This window comes from Perca flavescens, chromosome 14 (assembly GCF_004354835.1).
Source record: "Perca flavescens isolate YP-PL-M2 chromosome 14, PFLA_1.0, whole genome shotgun sequence".
NCBI classification, from domain to species: Eukaryota; Metazoa; Chordata; class Actinopteri; order Perciformes; family Percidae; genus Perca; species Perca flavescens.
This window is the reverse complement of record NC_041344.1, coordinates 17566189-17587065: the sequence shown is the minus strand read 5'-3', so window position 1 is coordinate 17587065 and position 20877 is coordinate 17566189. Positions and strand designations below refer to the sequence as shown.

Below are 20877 nucleotides of genomic sequence, written 5' to 3'. Positions count from 1 at the left end.
TGATCTGCATCATCGAAACATGCTGGCAAACTATTGAAAAGTTCTCAAAAAAACAATAGTGGAAAATCTCTTTGAATGGCTTTAGAAAGCGCTTGGTAACCAATCAATAAAGTGAACTAAGCTAACAAGCTCTGCATCTACTGTTTTAGCTGGGATACATATGAAGCTAATGTTGTATACAAGCACCCGTTCATTAAGAAAATTATTGAGAAAAAGTCAATATTCAGTGGCAGAGAGTGATGTTTTTGTGCACAGCCTCTGTCTACTTGGCCTTATGATCGATGAGGGAGCCATTAATCATCAAAGCACATCTGACAACAGCACCAAACACCTCAGGAGTCGAACAAGAACTACAATATCACTGCCACTGTTGACTAAATACCACATGAATTTTTTTTACACACTTCTTGGAGAGGAAAACATTGCTTTTTGTGTTCCTTTTCTGACACGATCCGGGGAATAAATTCTGATTTACTAAGTCCTTAGCTGGATATACCAAGGTTAAAGATAATCTGTTTGAAAAAAAAGGAAAGCTCTCCACTTGTTGAGGCAGAATACTTTGTGCTTGTCAAGGGCCACACAAGCTACACTGTTATGTACTGAATAAAAAACTGTGCACAGAGATCATCAATCTTCTCCTACTGTGTGTCATAGCGTCTTGATACAGATACAAGTTTCTCCGTTATGGATAACGCATGATTGGAGACATGATTACTTTTATAGATTCAACACTCTGTAATGCAGCAGATGCCTTTTTTCATTTCAATGCAATTAGCCAACCAATTAGGCAGAGTGCCCCAGAGGACTCTTGTATGAAACATGGACACAGGTGACTTGACCCAGTGACTGCACCTCTGAGTGTGTCTCACAATATTTGTTCATCTAATTTGTGGACTGCTTGTTCTTGGCTCAAGTATCTTTGCAAATTGAAGTGGAATTTTCATTTAGTCAGTCATAGTCAGAAATGAACACAGTATTTAACCAGAGTTTGATGCATATGGGTATTAAATTGAGTCGTAAAAACTTTTTTCATGCATATTAAACTAATATAAAGACCTATAACAGTGTATGTCTTGTTGTTGTGTAATTACACATTGAGACATTGTGTGTGTGTGTGTGTGTGTGTGTGTGTGTGTGTGTGTGTGTGTGTGTGTGTGTGAGACAGGATTATGGGAATGTGTTTATGTGAATGCAGGAGACACAATGACATACAGGACATGCTAGTATGACAGTAAGCTGATTATAGCGGCCTCTGAAGATGGATGACTCAGGTGTCAATCTGTCAATCATGCTGACGTGCATGTTGACACCCATACACGCACAAATCAGTATGAATACATCAACTCAGATTATCTGCATCCACCGTCTTCCATGCAGTACACAAAGAGCTCCAAACTAACTGAAGATGTAATATATATAAACCACATTAACAACACCAACTCACATTATGACCTATATTTCACACTTACAAACTCAAATCCTCTATCTAATAACGATAGTGATTCCATTTAGCGATAATTAGGCTCAACAATTCTGACTGGCAGTTTACAAGCTGTTTATGTCGGTTCAATAACTGTACAACTGCACAGGATCATAGAGCCTGTGAATGAAAGGTCACAAATAGAAGAGTGAGTGTGTGTCTGCAGTGAATGTTTAACTAGAAACCAGGTGTACATGTGGAAAAATGTGCGTATATTGGAAACCCTGCCTCATATGAGCAGCATTTACCGAGCTGCTTCCTGTTACCGAGCTGCTACCTGAGGGGATTCCTCTCAGACATTTACATGCAGGCACCCCTGCGTCTGTACAGTGTGTGTGTGTGTGTGTGTGTGTGTGTGTGTGTATCTGTGACAGAGACAGATAGAGAGTTTCTATAGCCCATACCATCCATCATGAAGCCAGACTAACTGCCATTGTGAAAGTGGCCATCTGGCACTCACTAGGCTCTCTCACACACACACACACACACACACACACACACACACACACACACACACACACACACACACACACACACACTTAAACTGACAAGACAGATCACCCACCGCTCATGGTCATACACTGGCATAAACCACAGTGAGCCAAGAACATTCAGGGTTAACCTTAAATCAGCCCCAGGGAGTCTATGTGTAGCAGAATATATGTAATAGTATGTGTGTGTATGTGTAATGTGGGGAGATGGGGAGAAATAACAGAATTAATGCTGACTAGACATGGTACAAGGTACATGTGGGTGCATCTATAAACAAGTACATTTTGAGTGTGTATGTGTGGCTGCCAGAATTGTTTGGCGATATATTGTAGCTCAGTAGATCAAGATTTGGTCATAGATATGGGGGTCAGATGAGGCTAGATTCACCTGCAGTCCAAATGAACAGCAGTGATTAACCAATTAGTTACAACAGCAGAGACAAAGGAGAGAGAATAGAGAGATGTGACTAAAAAAAACAAGAGAAGAGAAATAAGTAAAGGGGGAAGAGATGAACAGAGGAAAAGAGAACCAAGAAGATAAAATATGCTAAGGATAGTTCTGATTTCTTATAAGTCATTTTTATCAGTTATGGTAAGTCCATCAGAATAGGAAAGAAGACTACAATCATCAACCCGATTATTTAAACCACTTAAATTTGAAGGTAAAAGCAAAAGTGAGATTGACACCTGAATTGTTGGTAATAATTCCTCAATGCCAATATGGCAAGTACACTAGGTCAAAGCTGAACCAGGAAGCCAGGCTGTTGACTGTGATGCTAGCAGCTCTGTGAGGTTGCACTCCGGCACAGCTAAATGCTAATCACAGCATGCTAACATGCTCACAATGACAATGGTAACATGCTAATGTTAAGCGGGTAAATGTTTACAAATGTCACCATTTTTATTCAGCGTGTTACAATGTCAATTTTCCCTAATTAGCACCAAACAGCTACACTACAACTGAGGTTGATGGGAAGGTCAATAGTTTTACAGGTATTTGGTCATAAACTAAAATATTGGCAATCTATCGAATAGTTGTTGAGACATTTCACAGTAACACTTTACTTGAAGGTATCTACATAAGAGTGACATGACACAGTCATGACACATGAACCCTAACCCTAATTCGTCATCTGGGCACCATGGATGTCTGCACCAAACTTTACAGCAATCCATCCAATGGTTGTAGAGATTCTTCAGTCTGGACCAAAGTGGTGGACCGACAGACCCACCAACATTGCCACCCTTAGAGCCACACCAGTCATATAAGACTATAATGATCCTTTAAAATAAGAGAAGGGGAAGTAATGGGGAAGAAGGTCAATATAAACAGAGAGGAAAAGTGTTAAGAGAGAATCTGCCACATGCAGCTTTGTGGCAGATTGACTTGACAGCTTCTAACAGTCTGATGCAATTCTTTCCGAGCTGTGAGAGTGCATTAGTGCATTTGTTTGTTGCTTTGTTTGTGTGTCTCTCTGATGGATCTCCGCATGTGGAGGACAGCATGTTGAGAGCAGCAGCAGCAGCTCTGCTCTGTGCATGACATTGAACCGCCTTTCTTCTCACCTTTCCACTACTTTTCTTTTCACTCTTCTTCCCTCTCCTCTCCTTTACATCTCAATCTCTTACCTATACTCCCCTCTCCAACACGGTTTCTTCTTTTAAATCCTCCTATCTTCTCTACTACAGATGGCTTCATTTGTATGCCACTGTTTTTTTTTCTTCTTCTTCTTCTTTATTTCTCTCTATCTCACTGCCTCTCCCCTCGAGTTTCTTTCTCTCTCTCAGCCTTTATGCCTCTGGGGCCTCTCAGCTCTTTTTGAGTCAATCTCCCACCATCTCTCTGTCACTATCTCTATTTCGTCTAATACTTTCTTCTCACTCCAGCTCCCGGTTTCATTCTTCTCTTCTTCCTTCACTGCTACACCATTTCCTCTCTTTCTTTTACCTCTCACCTTCACACCAATGACCAGGGTTGGGCCGTGGTTATCTGACCAATGTTCAACCCTTCTTTTGGAAATTCAAACCAAGCCAGTCAACATGGGTATATCCCTGATCATGACGATTCAGGTACGACCTTGGTCAACCAGGGAGCAATGCATAACAATATACTTTAGTGCTAAAAATGGGTGGGGCTTTCAGGTCATATTCACATCACATACTCCCGTCCATCTGTATATCAGCAGAACTAATGTTTTGTAGCTACTTGAATCTGTCATTGTACAGTAGGGAGAGATAAATAAAGCTTACTTTATGAATGTTTTAGCAGTGATTACGTTCTAAAGCACAAATAAATAACCATTAAACACTTTATTTATCCTCCTCTCATATTTATTGCAGCAGCTGGACAAGGAAGTAGGTTACTCTAGTATCAAGGGGAGAACATTTCTCGTTGTTTGATTTCATTAAAAGTAAACTTGGGCTTTGTTGTCGGATTCACGACTCATTTAAAAAAAAAAAAAAAAAGACAGACTTGTTTGGAAATGAATTGAGTTTTCTGCTTCTGCATTGCTCTTTTAAATGAGGGCTTCTCTGCTCTATTGAATTAGGAATTAAGCTGTGCTACACAAAGGTTGGCTAACTACATTGTACAGGTGTTAAGACTTGGGGTTTTGGTACTAGATTAATAAAATCAATTGCCATTTTAGTCCACGCACAAGAAATGTAAGTGAGATGAAAAAACAGATTTTTTTTTTTTTTTTTTTTTTTTTTAGATTAAAACAGATGTTGTAATAAATTTCAATATATCGCAATATGTATAAAAATGCAATAATATCATATCTTGACATAAGTATCATGATAATATTGTATTGTGGGGCCTCTGGTAATTCCCACCCCAAGTTAAGACCCCCCCCCCCACACACACACACACACACACACACACATCTTACCTCTCCATTGTGCAGCCCAGCCCCGGCGAGCCCATTCATCACCACTGGTTGGTTATCATTTTCATCCAGAACCTTCTCTGGTACTGGTGGAGGTAAGTCTTCCTCTGGTTCCTCCTGAGGCTTGTGGGAGGGAACGCTGGCATTATTAGAGCGCCTTTTGGCTTCCATGTCAGCGCTGTGACGGCTCTTTTTATTCAGGTCGACTGAGGCGTACTCCACCCCTGCGCACAGAGGGCCCCGCTCAGGTGTGCTGGGGCTGAGGTGGCCGTTGAGAAGTGCAGGGGGATGATGGGGAGTTTCATCTGGGCTCGGATGGATGGTACCGTTCGGGAGGCCAAGCTGTGCGGGATGTACTTTGAGTTCCTTGACGGTCTCGTACAGGGAGTCTTCGACGCTGACGTCACGTGATGCCACTGCAATCTCCTTCACCACCTATATCAGATACATACATTGGGTTCTTTGATATGCTTGTAAATGCGCAAAATACATTTAATGCTACAGTAAACTGAATCAATCCATCAACCTCTTGTGGAAAAATTCTCTCTATACTGTATATATTTTGAGCTCAATCAATCAAACAATCAGTCACCAGCCCAATAAACAGCCAACTAATCAAAGCTTTAATCTCCTGTAACAGCCACATTCAAGCTCAGTGCAAGTAAAAACCTGATTCGGCTGTAGTGAGGCGACTTTAAACATTGACCTCATAGGTGCTGTCTCCTGAGGCTGGGGGTCTATCCCCAATATGGCTGTTGTTGGGAGGAATGCTAGGAAGCTCACGGTCCTGAGGACACTTGGAGGACCTGAGCTCTGATTGGCTGGAGAGCATCTCCTCTGACGGATGGGGACTGGTATCCTGTGTGTCTGTGAGGACTGGCGGTGCACAGAAAAAAGAGAGAGAGAGAGAGAGAGAGAGAGAGAGAGAGAATCAGGGCAAGTAAAAAGCCTCTCATTTGATGACTTTCAATGTGTTTTCTGTTACTGATATTTAGTTCCCACCCAGGTGATAATGACTAAGTACATCATATAGATACGGCCATAAAAAAAAAAAAACAATAGCTGAGGTTTAAAACAAACCAAAGCTGAAAGTCAACAAAAATGTTGCATAACACTAGCTAACAATAATTATAAGGGGCAGCAGTGACTCTAATCAGTATAATAGATGCTAAGCTAAAGCCAAAGCTAACTGTCTTACTTGTACCGCTGGTTAGAGGACCATTGTGAGAGCTGCTGGCGGCCACGTCTGTCGTTGGACTGTCTGCTGATTGGCTAATCGTCTCTGACACCTGCACAACAAAGGACAAGATGTTTGTCACTGCTGGGCTGAGCTCAGAGGCTGGCAGATCAACTCAGTTATTACCAAAAAAAAAATCCAGTCTCAGAGGTTATCTCAATTACATGCCACACCAAAGAAAATTAAATTTCTAAAGGGAACAGAAATCAATCTGCACTTGTCAGCTTGCGCAGGGTAGATGACTTTCACACCTCTGTGCATCACAGAAGCCACTGTCAGCAGATTGTAATGTGTATGGACAATTATTTTTGATCTTCGGGATTTTGGGGAACTGTCATATTTGCAGATAACAATTTTCACGCTACCGTTCTTTAGCTCTGCTTTTCTTAGCTTTTCCAATTGCATTACTGATTACTTTAAGCTCATTATCAATATGTTACACATGCTTAATTAAATGTACGTAGTGTATTTTTACCCACCAACAAAAGACATCTAGAGATAGCAAACAATTTCTGCGAAAATAAAAAACAAAACTGATTTATGCCTAATGAAGATACGATGCTGTTAATTCTCAGTTGGTCGTAATTGGGTTCATGACATCCTTCTTTTGATAAAAGGCAGTCTAAAAACCTTGCATGAAAACATCACTTATATTTTTAATGATATTTTTATTAAAATGAAAATCATAGATGATACTTTATAGTCAAAGCTCTGCTACAGAACAAACAACCCTGCAGCTGGCAGAGATTTAGTCTTGCTCAAGGACATATCAGCAGAGCAGATTATATTATATTTTCTTATATTAAGTCTTTAAACCATGTCCTCCAGTGGAAGGCAGTTTCCCTATTTGCTACATCGCATGGCTGCAAAATCAGCAGCCAAATCAGCTCTACGAGTCAGCTGAAAAGAAACTAGACCAACCAACACTACGCATGCCAAGCACCTGCCGCATTGAGGCATGACTTATCAACATGCACTTTAGCCTGCATACATAAACTTGTTTCCGTAGGCAAAGATGTCACTCAGTCAGAGCTTAGAAAAACTGTATAAATATATTAATTGCTGCAAGTCAAGATTCTCTTTGTTTAGGTCAGTTGTCTCCTCTGTGTGTGCAAGAGCTGGTGTATTAGAAGCTCCACAACCCCACCTAGTGGTCAATTACTCTCAGAACTATTGGGATCCATGATGTAATCTTTTAACTATTTTATGGCCCAAATATCTCTTATTATCTCTTATATCTCTATTATTGTTTCGTTGTTTTATTTTCTTGACCAAGGTGGGAAATAGTTACAAGATGAAGATATCCTAGTCTCATCGTCATTCCAGTTTCATCTTTTTTTTTCATTATATTCCACATCCAAATCCTGATGAGGGTCCTCATGGGAGAGCAATTGATAAACTTAATTGATATACTTTTAGAATTCTGGTGCATTTTGCATATTTTATGGAAATCTAAAATGTCTCACACACAGTCCTCACAAAAAAACCATGAGTTGTGGTGTTTTAATAAGTCTGAATGAAAGACATACAGTATTTAAACAATTAGGTTACAAATGTCAACAAACGTGGAGGGCAAGGGAGTGAGCTCAACTGCAGGGAAGACGGTCAGACAGATTGCAGGTGAGCGAGGAGAGCCAACCTACTCATTCGCAATGACAAAGATCACCATTCAACCTATCAGGCTGTGACAAGGTCCGTCATTTAAATGGGGCCCTCCTGACACAATCTAACCACCCAGCAATTGCGGATTAGAGTGACGATATCCATCAAATGCAAAAAGGCTCTGAGGAATGTGTATGTGCACAGGGGAAGCACGTAGGGTCACACACACACACACACACACACACACACACACACACACACACACACACACACACACACACACACACACACACACACACACACACACACACACACACACACACACACACACACACACACACACACACACACACACACACACACACACACACACACACACACACACACACACACACACACACACACAGCCCCAGAGGGAGTGACAGGATAAGAGAGTAAGTGGATGTCACTTAGTCTGTGAAAGCCGGGCATTTGTCACACTTTAATGTTGCTTGGTTACTGAAGCATTAGTATTATGGGAGGTAATAATAACTATCAAGAAGACGTAGTGCATTCCTAGAAAGGGCAAATGTCAACTCTAGTTCAGTAGTTCTAAGTCTTTTTTTTTTTTTTTTTTTTTTTTTTTTTGATGTTTGTGCCATTTGTCTTGTTTCATTGAGAATAGCGGTCAATGGAATTTTCCACATGTGCTCTCTTAGCAGGAGTAACCCCTTCACCATAATTACAAAACAATCTCATTAACAACTGGATGCTGTCAATCAACTGTGTGTAGGGAGGCTTTGTTTTGTGTAGGTTTCTGTGTCAGTGTGATTGAAGTCGTTTAGATGGCAAATCTGTATGTGTGTGCGCACGTGCATTATGTGGAAGCCCTATCTACAGCCTCATTTACCAGTGGTTACACTACCTGATTACAGAGACATGCCACTCACACACTGCTGGGTCTAATGAGGACTGTACGTGAGTGTGTGTGCATATGTGTGTGTGTGTGTGTGTATGTGCGTGCGTGTGTGTTGTCTTGCTGTGTATGCATGCTTCCATCTGTAACAAAATGTGGGTGCTTTTGTTTAATAGTGAGAATGGATCTGAGTAAATATTTATTTCCCAGCGATTAGATTTAATTATTGAGCTTTCACTGCTAGAGTTTCTTGACTTTCCCAGAATCCCAACCTAATCTTTAAAAAAACGTCTCTGGTTACACATGGTTGTTTGCATAATGTGTGAGACTGTGTAGGAGAGCAAATGTGTATGTACAGTATGTGTGTGAATGTTCACACACATGTAATTAGTAATCTGCCTGACACACTGTGACAAGCTGACTCAAAATACACAGCTTTTCCCCACGCATCATCTAATATCACATAGACAACACTCACACACACAAAAAAAAAAAAAAACTAAAACATAAGAATCAAAACTTTAAATTAATTTCTAAGGGGCAGAAAATTCAAAAATTGCCTTTGGTTTCCCTTAAAGTAATAGTTTGACATTTTAGAACATTCCCTAGAGTCTCTGCAGGCTGTCAAGAAATAGTCATACCCATTACTCCCGATGAAACCACAAAGTGTCATTTTCACACTTTGGTTTTTGTATAGATTAAACAAACAAGAAATAATGTGTTAATTAGGGAGCTTTAGAGGTGTTGGTAGGCAGATTTTGTTACCTTCAGACAGAGCCAGGCTTGCTGTTTCTCCTTGTCTCCAGTCTTTATGCTAAGCTAAACTAAACGGTTGCCAGGTGTAGCTTTATGTGTAGCTCGGCAAGAAAGCGAATAAGCGTATTCATCAAAATGTCAAACTATTACTTTTACAGCTGCACTTCATGCATGTATTACTGCAAGAATAAGCCTGAAGTCCAACTCACTCCATTCATAAGGTTCTCATGGTCTCCTGCTGTATGGCCATTGACTGCCTTCTTCTGCCTAGAAAGGGAGAGGAATGGAGAGACAAGACGGTTTAAGGATGAGGGATTAAAGGTGGATGATTACAGAACACAGAGGACACCAGGCAGCACTAATATTGTAATTTGTGGTGTCACCATCATAGTTAGAATCTTGTGTGAATCTAAAAGAAAATGAAGCAGTTTCTCTCTTCGGATCAGGTGCAGGCCTGGGTGTTATTCATCGTTTCGGCTCTTGGCTTAAATGAAAACAATAATTATGAGGTTAAACTGCTAGTTTTCAGGTTTTCAGGTTCCACTCCACCCAGGTATACAAGCTCTTTTATTTCATCAGCTATTGGCTTTTTGAACAAAATTTAATTTGTTTAAAAGTTGGATGGCTTTTCGAACAAAATGTAATTTGTTTAAAAGTTGGATAGCATAGAGTTGTCTCCTGGTTTCTGCCTTCTTTGCGCTGCTTTCTTTAAGCCAAATTGGCCCTCAGGGACATTATAGCTCTATTACTGTTCACATATTTGGGTCTCATAACTTTCTTTTGCTCTTGGGGGCATATGTATATATACAGTAAAAGCAATTACAATACTACAAAGACTACATGCTAGCCCCTTTTGACAGCACACATACTCATCCACTATTGTTGTAATAAATCCATTACTCATCATTGTTGCTGCAACCATAATTACAATGGGTAAAAATACCCGCTCAGGTGGTTGTGCTACTTTCAACACTAAAATGCACAGCAGCCATTTACCAGGAAGAGTAGATAGCTGACTGTTGGTGAAACCAGTCAGCCTTTCCTGACATTGTCTAAATATGCGAGTGTTTCCAAGAATAACAATAATATAGGTCAGTACTGTTCATGTATGTGTGTTTGTGTCTGTGTGCAAGATGGTGCTCACCCCTGGCAGCTAGCACACAGCAGCAGCACAGAGACCAGCAGCAAGGCGGCGAGGATGCTGAGGGTGACGACTAGGACCAGCTGCCCACTGCCCAGCCACGACGCCACCCCTGTAGCAGCTGCCGCCACTGACCCGACGACACCCGCCTCCGGCCCCCACCACACTCCACTCAGCACCGGAGCCATAACGCATCACACTGTGGGGGGGAAGGACATTGGACAGGTACCGGCTAGAGAAATACAGGAAAGATTAAAAACAGACACATTAAAATTTGTCATTTCAATTCTTTGAAAAGAGAAAACTTAATAGTTGACCAGGAATGCTTTACTTGTTTGATCATTTCTTCTTTCGAAAGAGACAGTTTTGAGCAAATGAATCTGGTGGAAACACCTTCCGTGAGATTAAACATGCAGTGGAAGAATGGAAGAATTGTTGGTTGAGGATATAAGTACAATATACTAAAACAATCCGTCAAACTGTGCAACTGTGTCTTGTCTTGTCTGTTATTTGTCAACAAACTGAATTGACTTGATTGTGGTGCAGCTGCTTCATTCAGGAAATTGCATTAATCATCCACCGATTTTATTATGAAACAGCAAAGAGTCAAATGAAAATGTCTATCTGACCATGGCCAGTGAAAACTACAACCTTTTTTGACTGACATTTTGATCAGTTTACTCCTTCAAAGTATATAGATAAAGAACAAGGGGGTTATAGTAATGTCAAATCTACTAGTATCCAGGAGCTCAACTTCAGTATATACTATTACCAGACATGGCCAGCAGGTGGCAGCACAGAGCAAAGTCAGACTGCAGTGCAGGCAGTGCTCTGCCTCAGTCTGCTGCAGTGGCCTTCACACCAGAGCCACCTCAACTGGTGTCTGGGCTCTGCGCACAGCATAAGCAACCTCATCACGTCTCTGTCTAACATTCAAAGTTGGGTCTCACTGAGCTGATGGAACCCCTGATGTTATCACGGGTGATTTATGGGGCCGTGTGGTGTTGCGGGTGACTCACAGCGAGGGGATGCGGCGGCAGGGATGAGCTTGTGTGTCTAAAAAAAACAAACAAAAAAAAATAAATAAGTGGAGTGAATGTTCCACTGTGTGTGCAGGTAAACGACATCTGGCACCGCAGTGTATGATAGAGATGTGGGCAGACAATAGGGGAGCAGGAGTGAAAGGATGATCAAAGGCAGAAGGTGGCATGCAGGATGATTGACAGGGAAATACAGTGAGCGTCTTTCTAGCTGCCCTCTTTGTCGTGGGTTTCTCCTTTTTAATTAGCTGACGAGACAGTTACAACGGACCGGGCAAAACTCGAGAGAAAGTGACAAAAACGTGACAATCTAGCTTTCCTCTACTCTTCTTGCGTGTGCACTAGCCAAACTCCTGTCTGGAGCAGTGTGTGTGTGTGTGTGTGTGTGTGTGTGTGTGTGTGTGTGTGTGTGTGTGTGTGTGTGTGTGTGTGTGTGTGTGTTGTATGTACAGAATATGTGTATTTAGTGCCGGTGGTGATAAACTCCATTGTGTCTCTCTACTGGCCTATGCTAATGCGACTGGGGAGGGTGGGCGATGGGGAAGCGCTCCTCGGCTTCTAGCGGCAAGGAAGTTTTGTGGCGAATCAGACAGAGCTGCAGAAGCCAATTTTAACTTCTTCAAAAGGACACTGAGGAATTCCTGTGTTTGTTGAAATGCCTGCTTGTTTTTCCCCCGAATGAAAAATACACCGCGGATCATGCTGCTATCAGTGTGAGTGGCTGGTGAGAGGCGAACACAACCTCACCTTGACACGTTGGATGATTAGTCAGGTTGGCCTCGCCTGGAACAGAGCAGATAAAAATGAGAAGGGGGAGGATTACTGCTTGGTGGAAGCTGACAATTATCCTTGGAGGGTGTTGTTTTGTGTCTGTGGATGCATGAACAAGTGTGTGAGTGTGTGGGAGAGCAGCAAGGGACTTGTGAGTATGTTTGTGTTATTTTAAAAACCCATATCAAATACATATTGGACAACAGCCTGTCTGCAGCCTCTCAGAGTCACACACTTTCTCCACACACACACACACACACACACACACACACACACACACACACACACACACACACACACACACACACACACACACACACACACACACACACACACACACACAATTTATTTAAGTCCACTTGAAAAGAATAATTTACAGGGACATACATATTATAGATGCATTCAAATACATACCCCACCGTTTTTATGTGTATATGTAACAGCATCTTCGCCATATATGGCGGCTGCCTTTGATAGCAGACAGAGCAGAGTAATATGCTATCCGTATAGCCCTTTTCTTGGGCATCCCAAGCTGACAAAGCCCTTTTCCAATCAGCCTGTGTGTGAGTGTGTGTCCTAAGCTGCCAAATATGAAGACAAATAGTCGGCACCTGTAGCCTATAGCTCTGAGATGGTGTTTAGGAGAGGTTGGTATTTAATGACTTTGGTCAAAAAAGCTTCCTTCAGGCTAGGATCAAAAGGTGCATGCAACCTCTAAAACGAACACCTCACTGATCACAACAACATCTGGTGTATTAGCAAGCAGGTGTGTGGAGGTATCAGAAATACTAGTGCAGTGCTGAAACATTGATGGTTTTACACAATCATTTTTATACATTCTTACTGAAGGTGAGAAATGGTTTGATGTCTTTTGAGACACACACACACACACACACACACACACACACACACACACACACACACACACACACACACACACACACACACACACACACACACACACACACACACACACACACACACAGTGTCTTCAATACCCTCTCACATACACACACAATGTCTACTTTATATTGACCAGTTGGCCCATGTAACGGAGAGGATAATAACCCGATGACATCTCTCAATTGTATCATATAACACATGATACTGACTGTATTCTCCAAAGTGTTTAACATAATGGACACACACACACACACACACACACACACACACACACACACACACACACACACACACACACACACTTGTACACGCCCCAAACTGCATTGTTTCAGTCAAACCTATGAATCTTCACCGTCACACCAGGTTTGTACATTCTGGTGAACACACACTCTTGACCTTGATCTCCCAATTTAGCTCAAAGTGACTTAGAATTGGAGTCTATGTGTGGTCAAAATGTCCTCTGGTCCTGCACCCTTACCACGACTAACAGCTGATAAATTCCTTATCTGATCTCGTCAAGAGGTTTGAATCCAGGTGTCACTATCTGCCACAGTGTGCCAGCTTGTGTGCGTCTCTGCTGGCACTTAAACCAGAATAATTACCGGCTGCCACAGCACGGTGTCTCCATGGCAACATTCTCTTCTTCCCATCAGTGCTATTTATTGTGGTAGAGAGAAAAAAAATCCACAGACATGTTTTGAATGCAACTCATACTAAGGTGGTGTATGTGTTTAGGTAAGTTATTGGTTTTAAGTGTACACTTGTTCTAGCTTTGCCTTTGTTATGCTTGTACTGGATGGTAATGAAGACAATGAAGTAACAGTTCAGGGTCAGCTAAAAACTTCACTATTCTTGAAAAAAGAATCTCAACACAGAGTCCAACTTGTTGCTATAGTGTTGCTCAGTTGTCATGGAGATGGACCAACAGATCAGAACAGACCAGTGAAGTCTATTAGAAGCACTTATCCGGTGAGGGCTGAGCGTTACTGCACAGCCACCAACTGAGCTTGAAGACGTAAATGTATATATGTAATATATATCTATGACTAAAATGCTAGTTAACATTAGTAATTAAACCTAAACAGCTAATGTAAGTCAAAACTGCCTGCGATCTTCTCCTGTACTGTACAGTAATTCCTCTACTATGCGACAGAAAGTTGCGTTAGCCTATTTTTACAAAAATGGCTGCTACGGAGCCATAACGTGAGATACAAGGTAATTAGAGGGGGGGGGTTTAGTATGGTCACTAGCATTGCTTAGAGACAATCTTCAAGACAACTAAGCAACCCCACCAGCTGAGGCCAGATGTGGTTGAAAGTTGGAACTTGTGGTGAGACTTTTATGTCGAGATACTTTTTTTTCAACAAGCCAACAATGGACCTTCTGTGTCTATCAAGATGTTTTGAGTTTGCAGATGTTAAGGTGTAACCACCAGTAACAATAATACTGGATTTTGACAAGACCAAAATTTCTGTCAACTCTACTATGTCACATTAAAATAATTCTCTGAGTCCTCCATATTAACTCAAATGGAATGACGAACCTGTTAAGTACAAACACAGATCCACATCTGGTTAACATTGCTGACGTACTTCCCTGCTGAGTAAAAAATATGGAGTAAACCATCCATTCTCCCCTCTAAGGACACACGTTGTTCCTAAATACTTGATAAACTCCACACATAAAAGCTCTGAGTACCTCTTTCACTGTGGAAAACTCCTCGCAGGCCACCACCATGTGATACAAGACACCAAGCCAAGGACTACAACTGAACTCTCTTATGCTGTCATTCTCTTTCTCCCGGCGCTTTCAGGCTTTGATGAAAGAAAACAGAAGCCTTGGAAGAAAGACAATCGGTGTGGCTGTCTTCTGTTTCATGCCATAGAAAATAACTGACTGGAAAAGCCATTTGAAAAAGGAATGCGTTTTGGGAATTAAGGCAAAAATCCAAATTCTACCCTCATCCAGCTGTACACACAAACACACACATGCACACATGTGTGTGTGTGTGTGTGTGTGTGTGTGTGTGTGTGTGTGTGTGTGTGTGTGTGTGTGTGTGTCATCTGTTGGACAAGCTGTTGGATAGCAGAGAAAGACTGAGGGAAGAAACTAAAAGAGAATTAACATCCTCAGGCAGAACAGTGCTTTACTTTCTGTTGATGCCTGTGTGGTTGTCCTCTGGGTGCACACAGACGGGGAAGGTTTACAGCTGGATGGCTGCTGAGAAATGAGCCCCAGGAAGCTTCTCAGAGGAGAGCCAGAGGCATTTCCACAATAATAAATAATCCAGTTTTTAGAGAAGAAACTTTCTTTAAGCAGTCATGCTACTGTGGAGCACTGCGGGAAGCTCTAAGTAAAGTAGGAAAGTGATGACTGGAGTTTATTCCAAACAATGAGAAGATTTGCTTCGTTTGGAGAGACTCATTTTTGTGCAGTTTTTTGGAAAATGAACCAGGATGTATTGATACAAAAGCACTGTACGCAAAAGCACTACTTTGTCTACTGTTCTGTGATCTTTATGGGCGGCAAAAATATGAATACATGCATACACACAATGCAATGCACATTAAGTGGTACACAAATGATACCACTAACACTACACTTCGTAGTTCTGCAGTGTCTAAGCACAACCCAAAGACCTTGTGCGCACTAACAACAACACAGAACCCTGCAAGGTCTCTGTACTCTTGTTTGTATAGTTGTATACACTGTGTACCAAATTTGGAATAATACCCATTAAAACAGAAAAATTACTTCTTCACATCAAATCCCTATATACTGTATAAATACATGCATGCACAAATAGTCCTTTTAAGGGGCTTTTTTTTTTTTTTTCTTTGGGAGATTTCCATTGGCCATTATAAAAACAGAAAAACAATGAACATGGATGCACCACATAACACACCACTGACCATCTTGTGTCCTGACCGGAGGGCCATTTGGATGTTGGGGGTGGGAGACATGGGGGAGGGGAGAAGAAAGATAGGGGACCGCTGCCAAGAGAGGGGAGAGAACGGAAGATAAAGAGAGAAGGGGGGGAGAAGAGTCATCAAGATGTGCAGAACACCAAAACGAAAAAGAAAAGAAACAGACATTTGATGATGAAGAAGAGAGAGGACAACTCTGAAAGAAGACATGAAAAATAAAGAGAGAAAGAAGTGGAAACAGGAGGGAAAGCAGTAGGCTCACATCACTATGACTATGACACACACACACACACACACACACACACACACACACACACACACACACACTCCCCAGGGAGGGTTGATGAAATACAGCTCCCCACAGGTTGCAGTGCAAGAGGGACCCTGCCCTGACAGAGACAATGCAATTAAAGTACATACACACATATGTGCACACAAACACATGCAGGGCCATATCTGTTGAATTAAATGTATCAATAAAAATAAAGAAACCTACAAGTGTTGGTTCCTAAATGAGGAGTGTGAAGCTAGAAGGCGGACACATTTACTAATCACTGTCCGTGTCTGCATGGGTGTATGAGTACGTGTGTGTCTGCAAGCTTGTGCAAGCATGAAAACAGGTGCCTCGGATCAAGGGACATAATTTGTGTTGCCACGGCAACGCTGTCCATCCCATGGGTTAATGGTTTTAGCATGAGAAATTGATCTATCCTCTCTAAATGGGGAAATTGAAACTGCATAATTTAGCAATGTTCCCCATTCCCCCAACAATCTCCCCCTCTCATATTACAGATATGTGTGTTATATCTTCATCTATACATAGGACGGAGGAATTCTCTCTCTTGCGAGATACAATAGCTATATCTGCTTGCAGCAGCATTTATATCGATCTCCCATTGGGGACATAATGAAATATGAAGCATTTTTAACTGAGCAGATAAACATTTCCCTCCCTGAAGTTTTTCATGATTGAAAGAGATTCAAAGAGACAGCCATGCAACCGATCATCTTATCTTATATTCTTCAAGAACATTTGCACATATGATAGTTCTTTTGTTTTCCTTTTCTCTGTATGCATGCACAATGAAAGCGTTTGGTAAGCGAGGTGAACTACTGTATATCCTCCGGTCATTGTCTACTTTAGAAGTCCTCCAACCACATTTTGCAGGACGGCAGGGTGGTCTCGTGCTGAACCGGAAAAATCTGGTTTCAAGAATTCAACCTCATCTTCTCTGCTCCTAAATCCCTTCCAGCTGCAAGGCCACAGAAAGAGCAACATGTGTCTAATGGCTTCACCTTAATTGACAAAGCTCCTTTCTCCCTGAGCATTTCTATGTCCTGATCTAACCTTGCAGACCCACTACAGTCCACAGAGGCTCTGTGTGTGTGTGTGTGCAGGGTTTGTGGAAACAACACGTGTGTGTGTGCCTGTAAAATCTGCCTCTAGTTAATGTCACACGGCCCCATGGGAAAGAAACATTTTTTCGAGGGCACTGATGACCGTGAAGTCTTCGGTTGCCTGCAGATGTTTTTCTGCACAGAAACGCTACTGAACCAGAAACTAACTGTATTCAAATTGGATGCACAGAAAGCTGTAACTCAACTGCGGCTGGATAACCTCTGGCATTTGCTTCCCCTGACTAGTGGTTGTAAAATGTTAAGCTCTGAATTTCAGGGTAGTTTTGTGACAAATAGAGGATGGTAACCTTATTTTAAAAATTAAAAGCTTATAATTCTACTACTTTATCTACCCTATTATCGTCTTTTTTTACCGATGCCCGAGGCCGTTGCTCTGCATTTAAATGATTTGGACTGGTGTGTGTTTGTTCAACTAAGCTCAACAGTGTGTGACTGGGTGAGGCGCTGACACACTGTACAGAAAGAATACTCTTTCACCCTCAAACACTTAAAGCCTTTCAATTTCAGTTCTACTTTCCTCCTTCCCTTTCTTCTTTCTTTCAATTTCAACTCTATTTTTCACACTCCCTCCGCTCCTCCGAAAGAGGAAGTGGACAGTGTTAATAGCTTCAACCCATCAGTAAAAATATGACTGTTTGCAACTTCTAAAACCACAACTTCTGCTTAGCAGGCAAAAAAAAAAAGAAATGTAATGAATTTAGTTAAATTCACACACTTTTTATTCTCCAGATCCTGACAAAGCACTTGTATTCCCCTCACTCCAGCAGAATAATTGGCTCTGTCATTGTCTTAAATTGATTAGCTTTGTGACGTTGTTGCCGCTCGGCTAATTATAAAATGCTAAAACAAAACAGACTTTGGTAATTGTGCGCTGGAGCAACTTTCTGTGATTAAACAAACCAGCCAGGCATGTCATCCAAATATGTAAATAGAGCACGGTGTGAATAAAGAGATGGATTGTTGTAATGATTTCAGGGATTGTCACTCACATTGTAAGTGACCTTCTCTGCAAACACTAATGGGGGAGTTGAACTGTTGAACTCTGGGAATTTGGGGACGAAGAGCATGACAGGGCTGCAAAGTGAGAGGGCTAACAAAGGGTGTTTGTGTGTGTGTGTGTGTGTGTGTGTGTGTGTGTGTGTGTGTGTGTGTGTGTGTGTGTGTCTGTGGGTGTCTTGCTTGTGAGTGGCTAATTTTGAATATTCTGCTCTCCAGCTAAATTGATACTGAAGAAAACAGACCTTTCTCCTCATTTAAAAGAAAAGAAGAAATAGACTCACATAAGCTAATGCGTGTCACACACAGCGCTGAACGACTGCATGCATAAAATTTCACTATCACTGTCACCTTGAGATGAAGATTAGCATTAGAGTGAATGAGTAGTAGATACGACCACATCATTATTCAGTGGCATTGGTCTTTATGTGTTGGGTAGCCGCCAAGATAAAGGGATTATCAGGGTGAATGGAATAGGCTGAAGGATGTGTGTGTGTGTGTGTGTGTGTGTGTGTGTGTGTGTGTGTGTGTGTGTGTGTGTGTGTGTGTGTTTGTGTGTTTGTGTGTGTTTCATGTGTTAAAAGCTGCTAATGAGATTCAACAAATGCCTGGACACGCATGATGTTGTTCTTGAAAATACACATGGACAACATATTACCTACATACCATATACATGGTCGTGGACACATACAGCCACTTTCCTGGAACCTTTTTGCGGTACAGACACAAGTCCACAGAGGCCCGCAGTGTGTGGCCTATAACGTGTCTCCACTGCATCCACCTGCAAGGCTGTCAGCTGTGTGTCTGCCTGGAATACTAATATGCTAATAATATACTAATATATAATGTGTGTAGGACGGCCGATTTAACCCGTTCAGTCCTCATCGATATAGTGCCATGTTTCATATAGCTCTCCAGAAGCAGAAAAAGAGCAGTTTAAAACGCAACTAGCTGGTACAAAGTTAGGATTGGCAAGTTAATTTTGTATGTTTTATAATAGATTGTAAAAAAAAAATGTAATTATCGGTTAACTGTTTAACGGTTAATCATTAACCTCCCTACCAGCAGGACTTGCAACCCCAACCATGAAGTTTTTTTTATATGTAGGCCAAGTTACAAAAAAACCCCCCTGCAATTTAATATTTTGGCCGGTAAAAAATATGCCTGGCCGGTGAATTTTTTTTCATCTACCCGATAACTTGGCTGGCGAGTCAAAAAGTTAATCTCAGACACTACATACAAACACACTTTCCCTATCAAAGATGTATTAACACACACACACCAGTATAATTCTTTCTTGCAGACACACCCCTGAGCTGTTAAGGCTGCACACCATCGCCGCTGCTCTGGAAATGGCTGCGCAGCACTTCATTTATCTCCTCCTGTGACACCAGCCTTTTGGACAAAAGGCACAGGGCAATAGCAAGAATTAATAGAGGTGTGTGTGTGTGTGTGTGTGTGTGTGTGTGTGTGTGTGTGTAGATGAGCAACTGAAATGGAAATGTGATCCGTCTTTACAAGGCTCTAACCACAGCAGGGGTGGGTTTATTAGATGACCCAGACAGGGCCGTCCGGGGGTCAGACCCTCTTTAAAGTTGCACTATAACACATTGTGGCTTTGCTTGAGAGGGAACACAAGTCTGGTTTGCTAATGAGAGTGATTGTGCACGTATTTGAGGAGAGGTTAAGGAGGAAGGCTAGAGAAGCGTTAGGAAGGAGGCTGAGGCATGCCAATGAGGCGCCTGACCTTTCAGTGCGAGCAATTTTTCAGACATACTTCTACTGGTTGGGATTGTTTAATATCACCACACACACACACACACACACACACACACACACACACACACACACACACACTTTCACTGAGAGGCTGTTTCCATACATTTCGACTGCGGATGAACTGAAGATATTACCAACAAAAGGTCTCTGGGACAGTGGAAAAGAGCAGTTAAATATAAAGAGGATGATTATATTTATGGTGTTTATTTCTTAAAGTGAAAAGTCATTGAGTTGTTCTGGTGCCGACCCAGGTGGCAGCCGGTCAAGAGAAGCACAAGTCTGATCTTCATTTTTTTCAGAATCAGAATCAGAAATACTTTAATAATCCCAGGGGAAAATTATTATTGTTACAAATTTCAGCTATACAAACAACATATATTATCCAGACAACATATACAAATGTACAGTATAAATATGTACAGTATTAATGTGCAAATAGTGCAAAAAGAGAAATGATTGTCTATGTTTGGGAAGAGAGGGGGTGTTCGACTCTCCCAGGGAGGCGTTGTAACGTTTAATGATAAAAAAATGTTGTTTGTTATTTTTGATTTA

General features: G+C 41.6%; 1 protein-coding gene across 5 annotated transcripts in view; it reads right to left on the bottom strand.

Annotated features, from left to right (window-relative positions):
* pag1 (phosphoprotein membrane anchor with glycosphingolipid microdomains 1) overlaps positions 1 to 20877 on the bottom strand; it is a 50687-nt gene that overhangs the window by 5769 nt on the left and 24041 nt on the right. For 2 of the 5 annotated variants that reach the window (XM_028598036.1, XM_028598033.1), the window contains 6 exons: positions 12278 to 12313; positions 10494 to 10722; positions 9559 to 9616; positions 6058 to 6148; positions 5566 to 5735; positions 4863 to 5294 (listed from right to left, as the gene is read on the bottom strand). In XM_028598036.1, the coding sequence (XP_028453837.1) occupies positions 4863 to 5294; positions 5566 to 5735; positions 6058 to 6148; positions 9559 to 9616; positions 10494 to 10678 (936 nt within the window). In that variant the 5' untranslated portion in view covers positions 10679 to 10722; positions 12278 to 12313. Of the gene's footprint in view, positions 1 to 4862; positions 5295 to 5565; positions 5736 to 6057; positions 6149 to 9558; positions 9617 to 10493; positions 10723 to 11440; positions 11547 to 12277; positions 12314 to 20877 lie in introns of those variants that run through there. The other 3 variants (XM_028598034.1, XM_028598037.1, XM_028598035.1) reach the window with 3 other exon arrangements.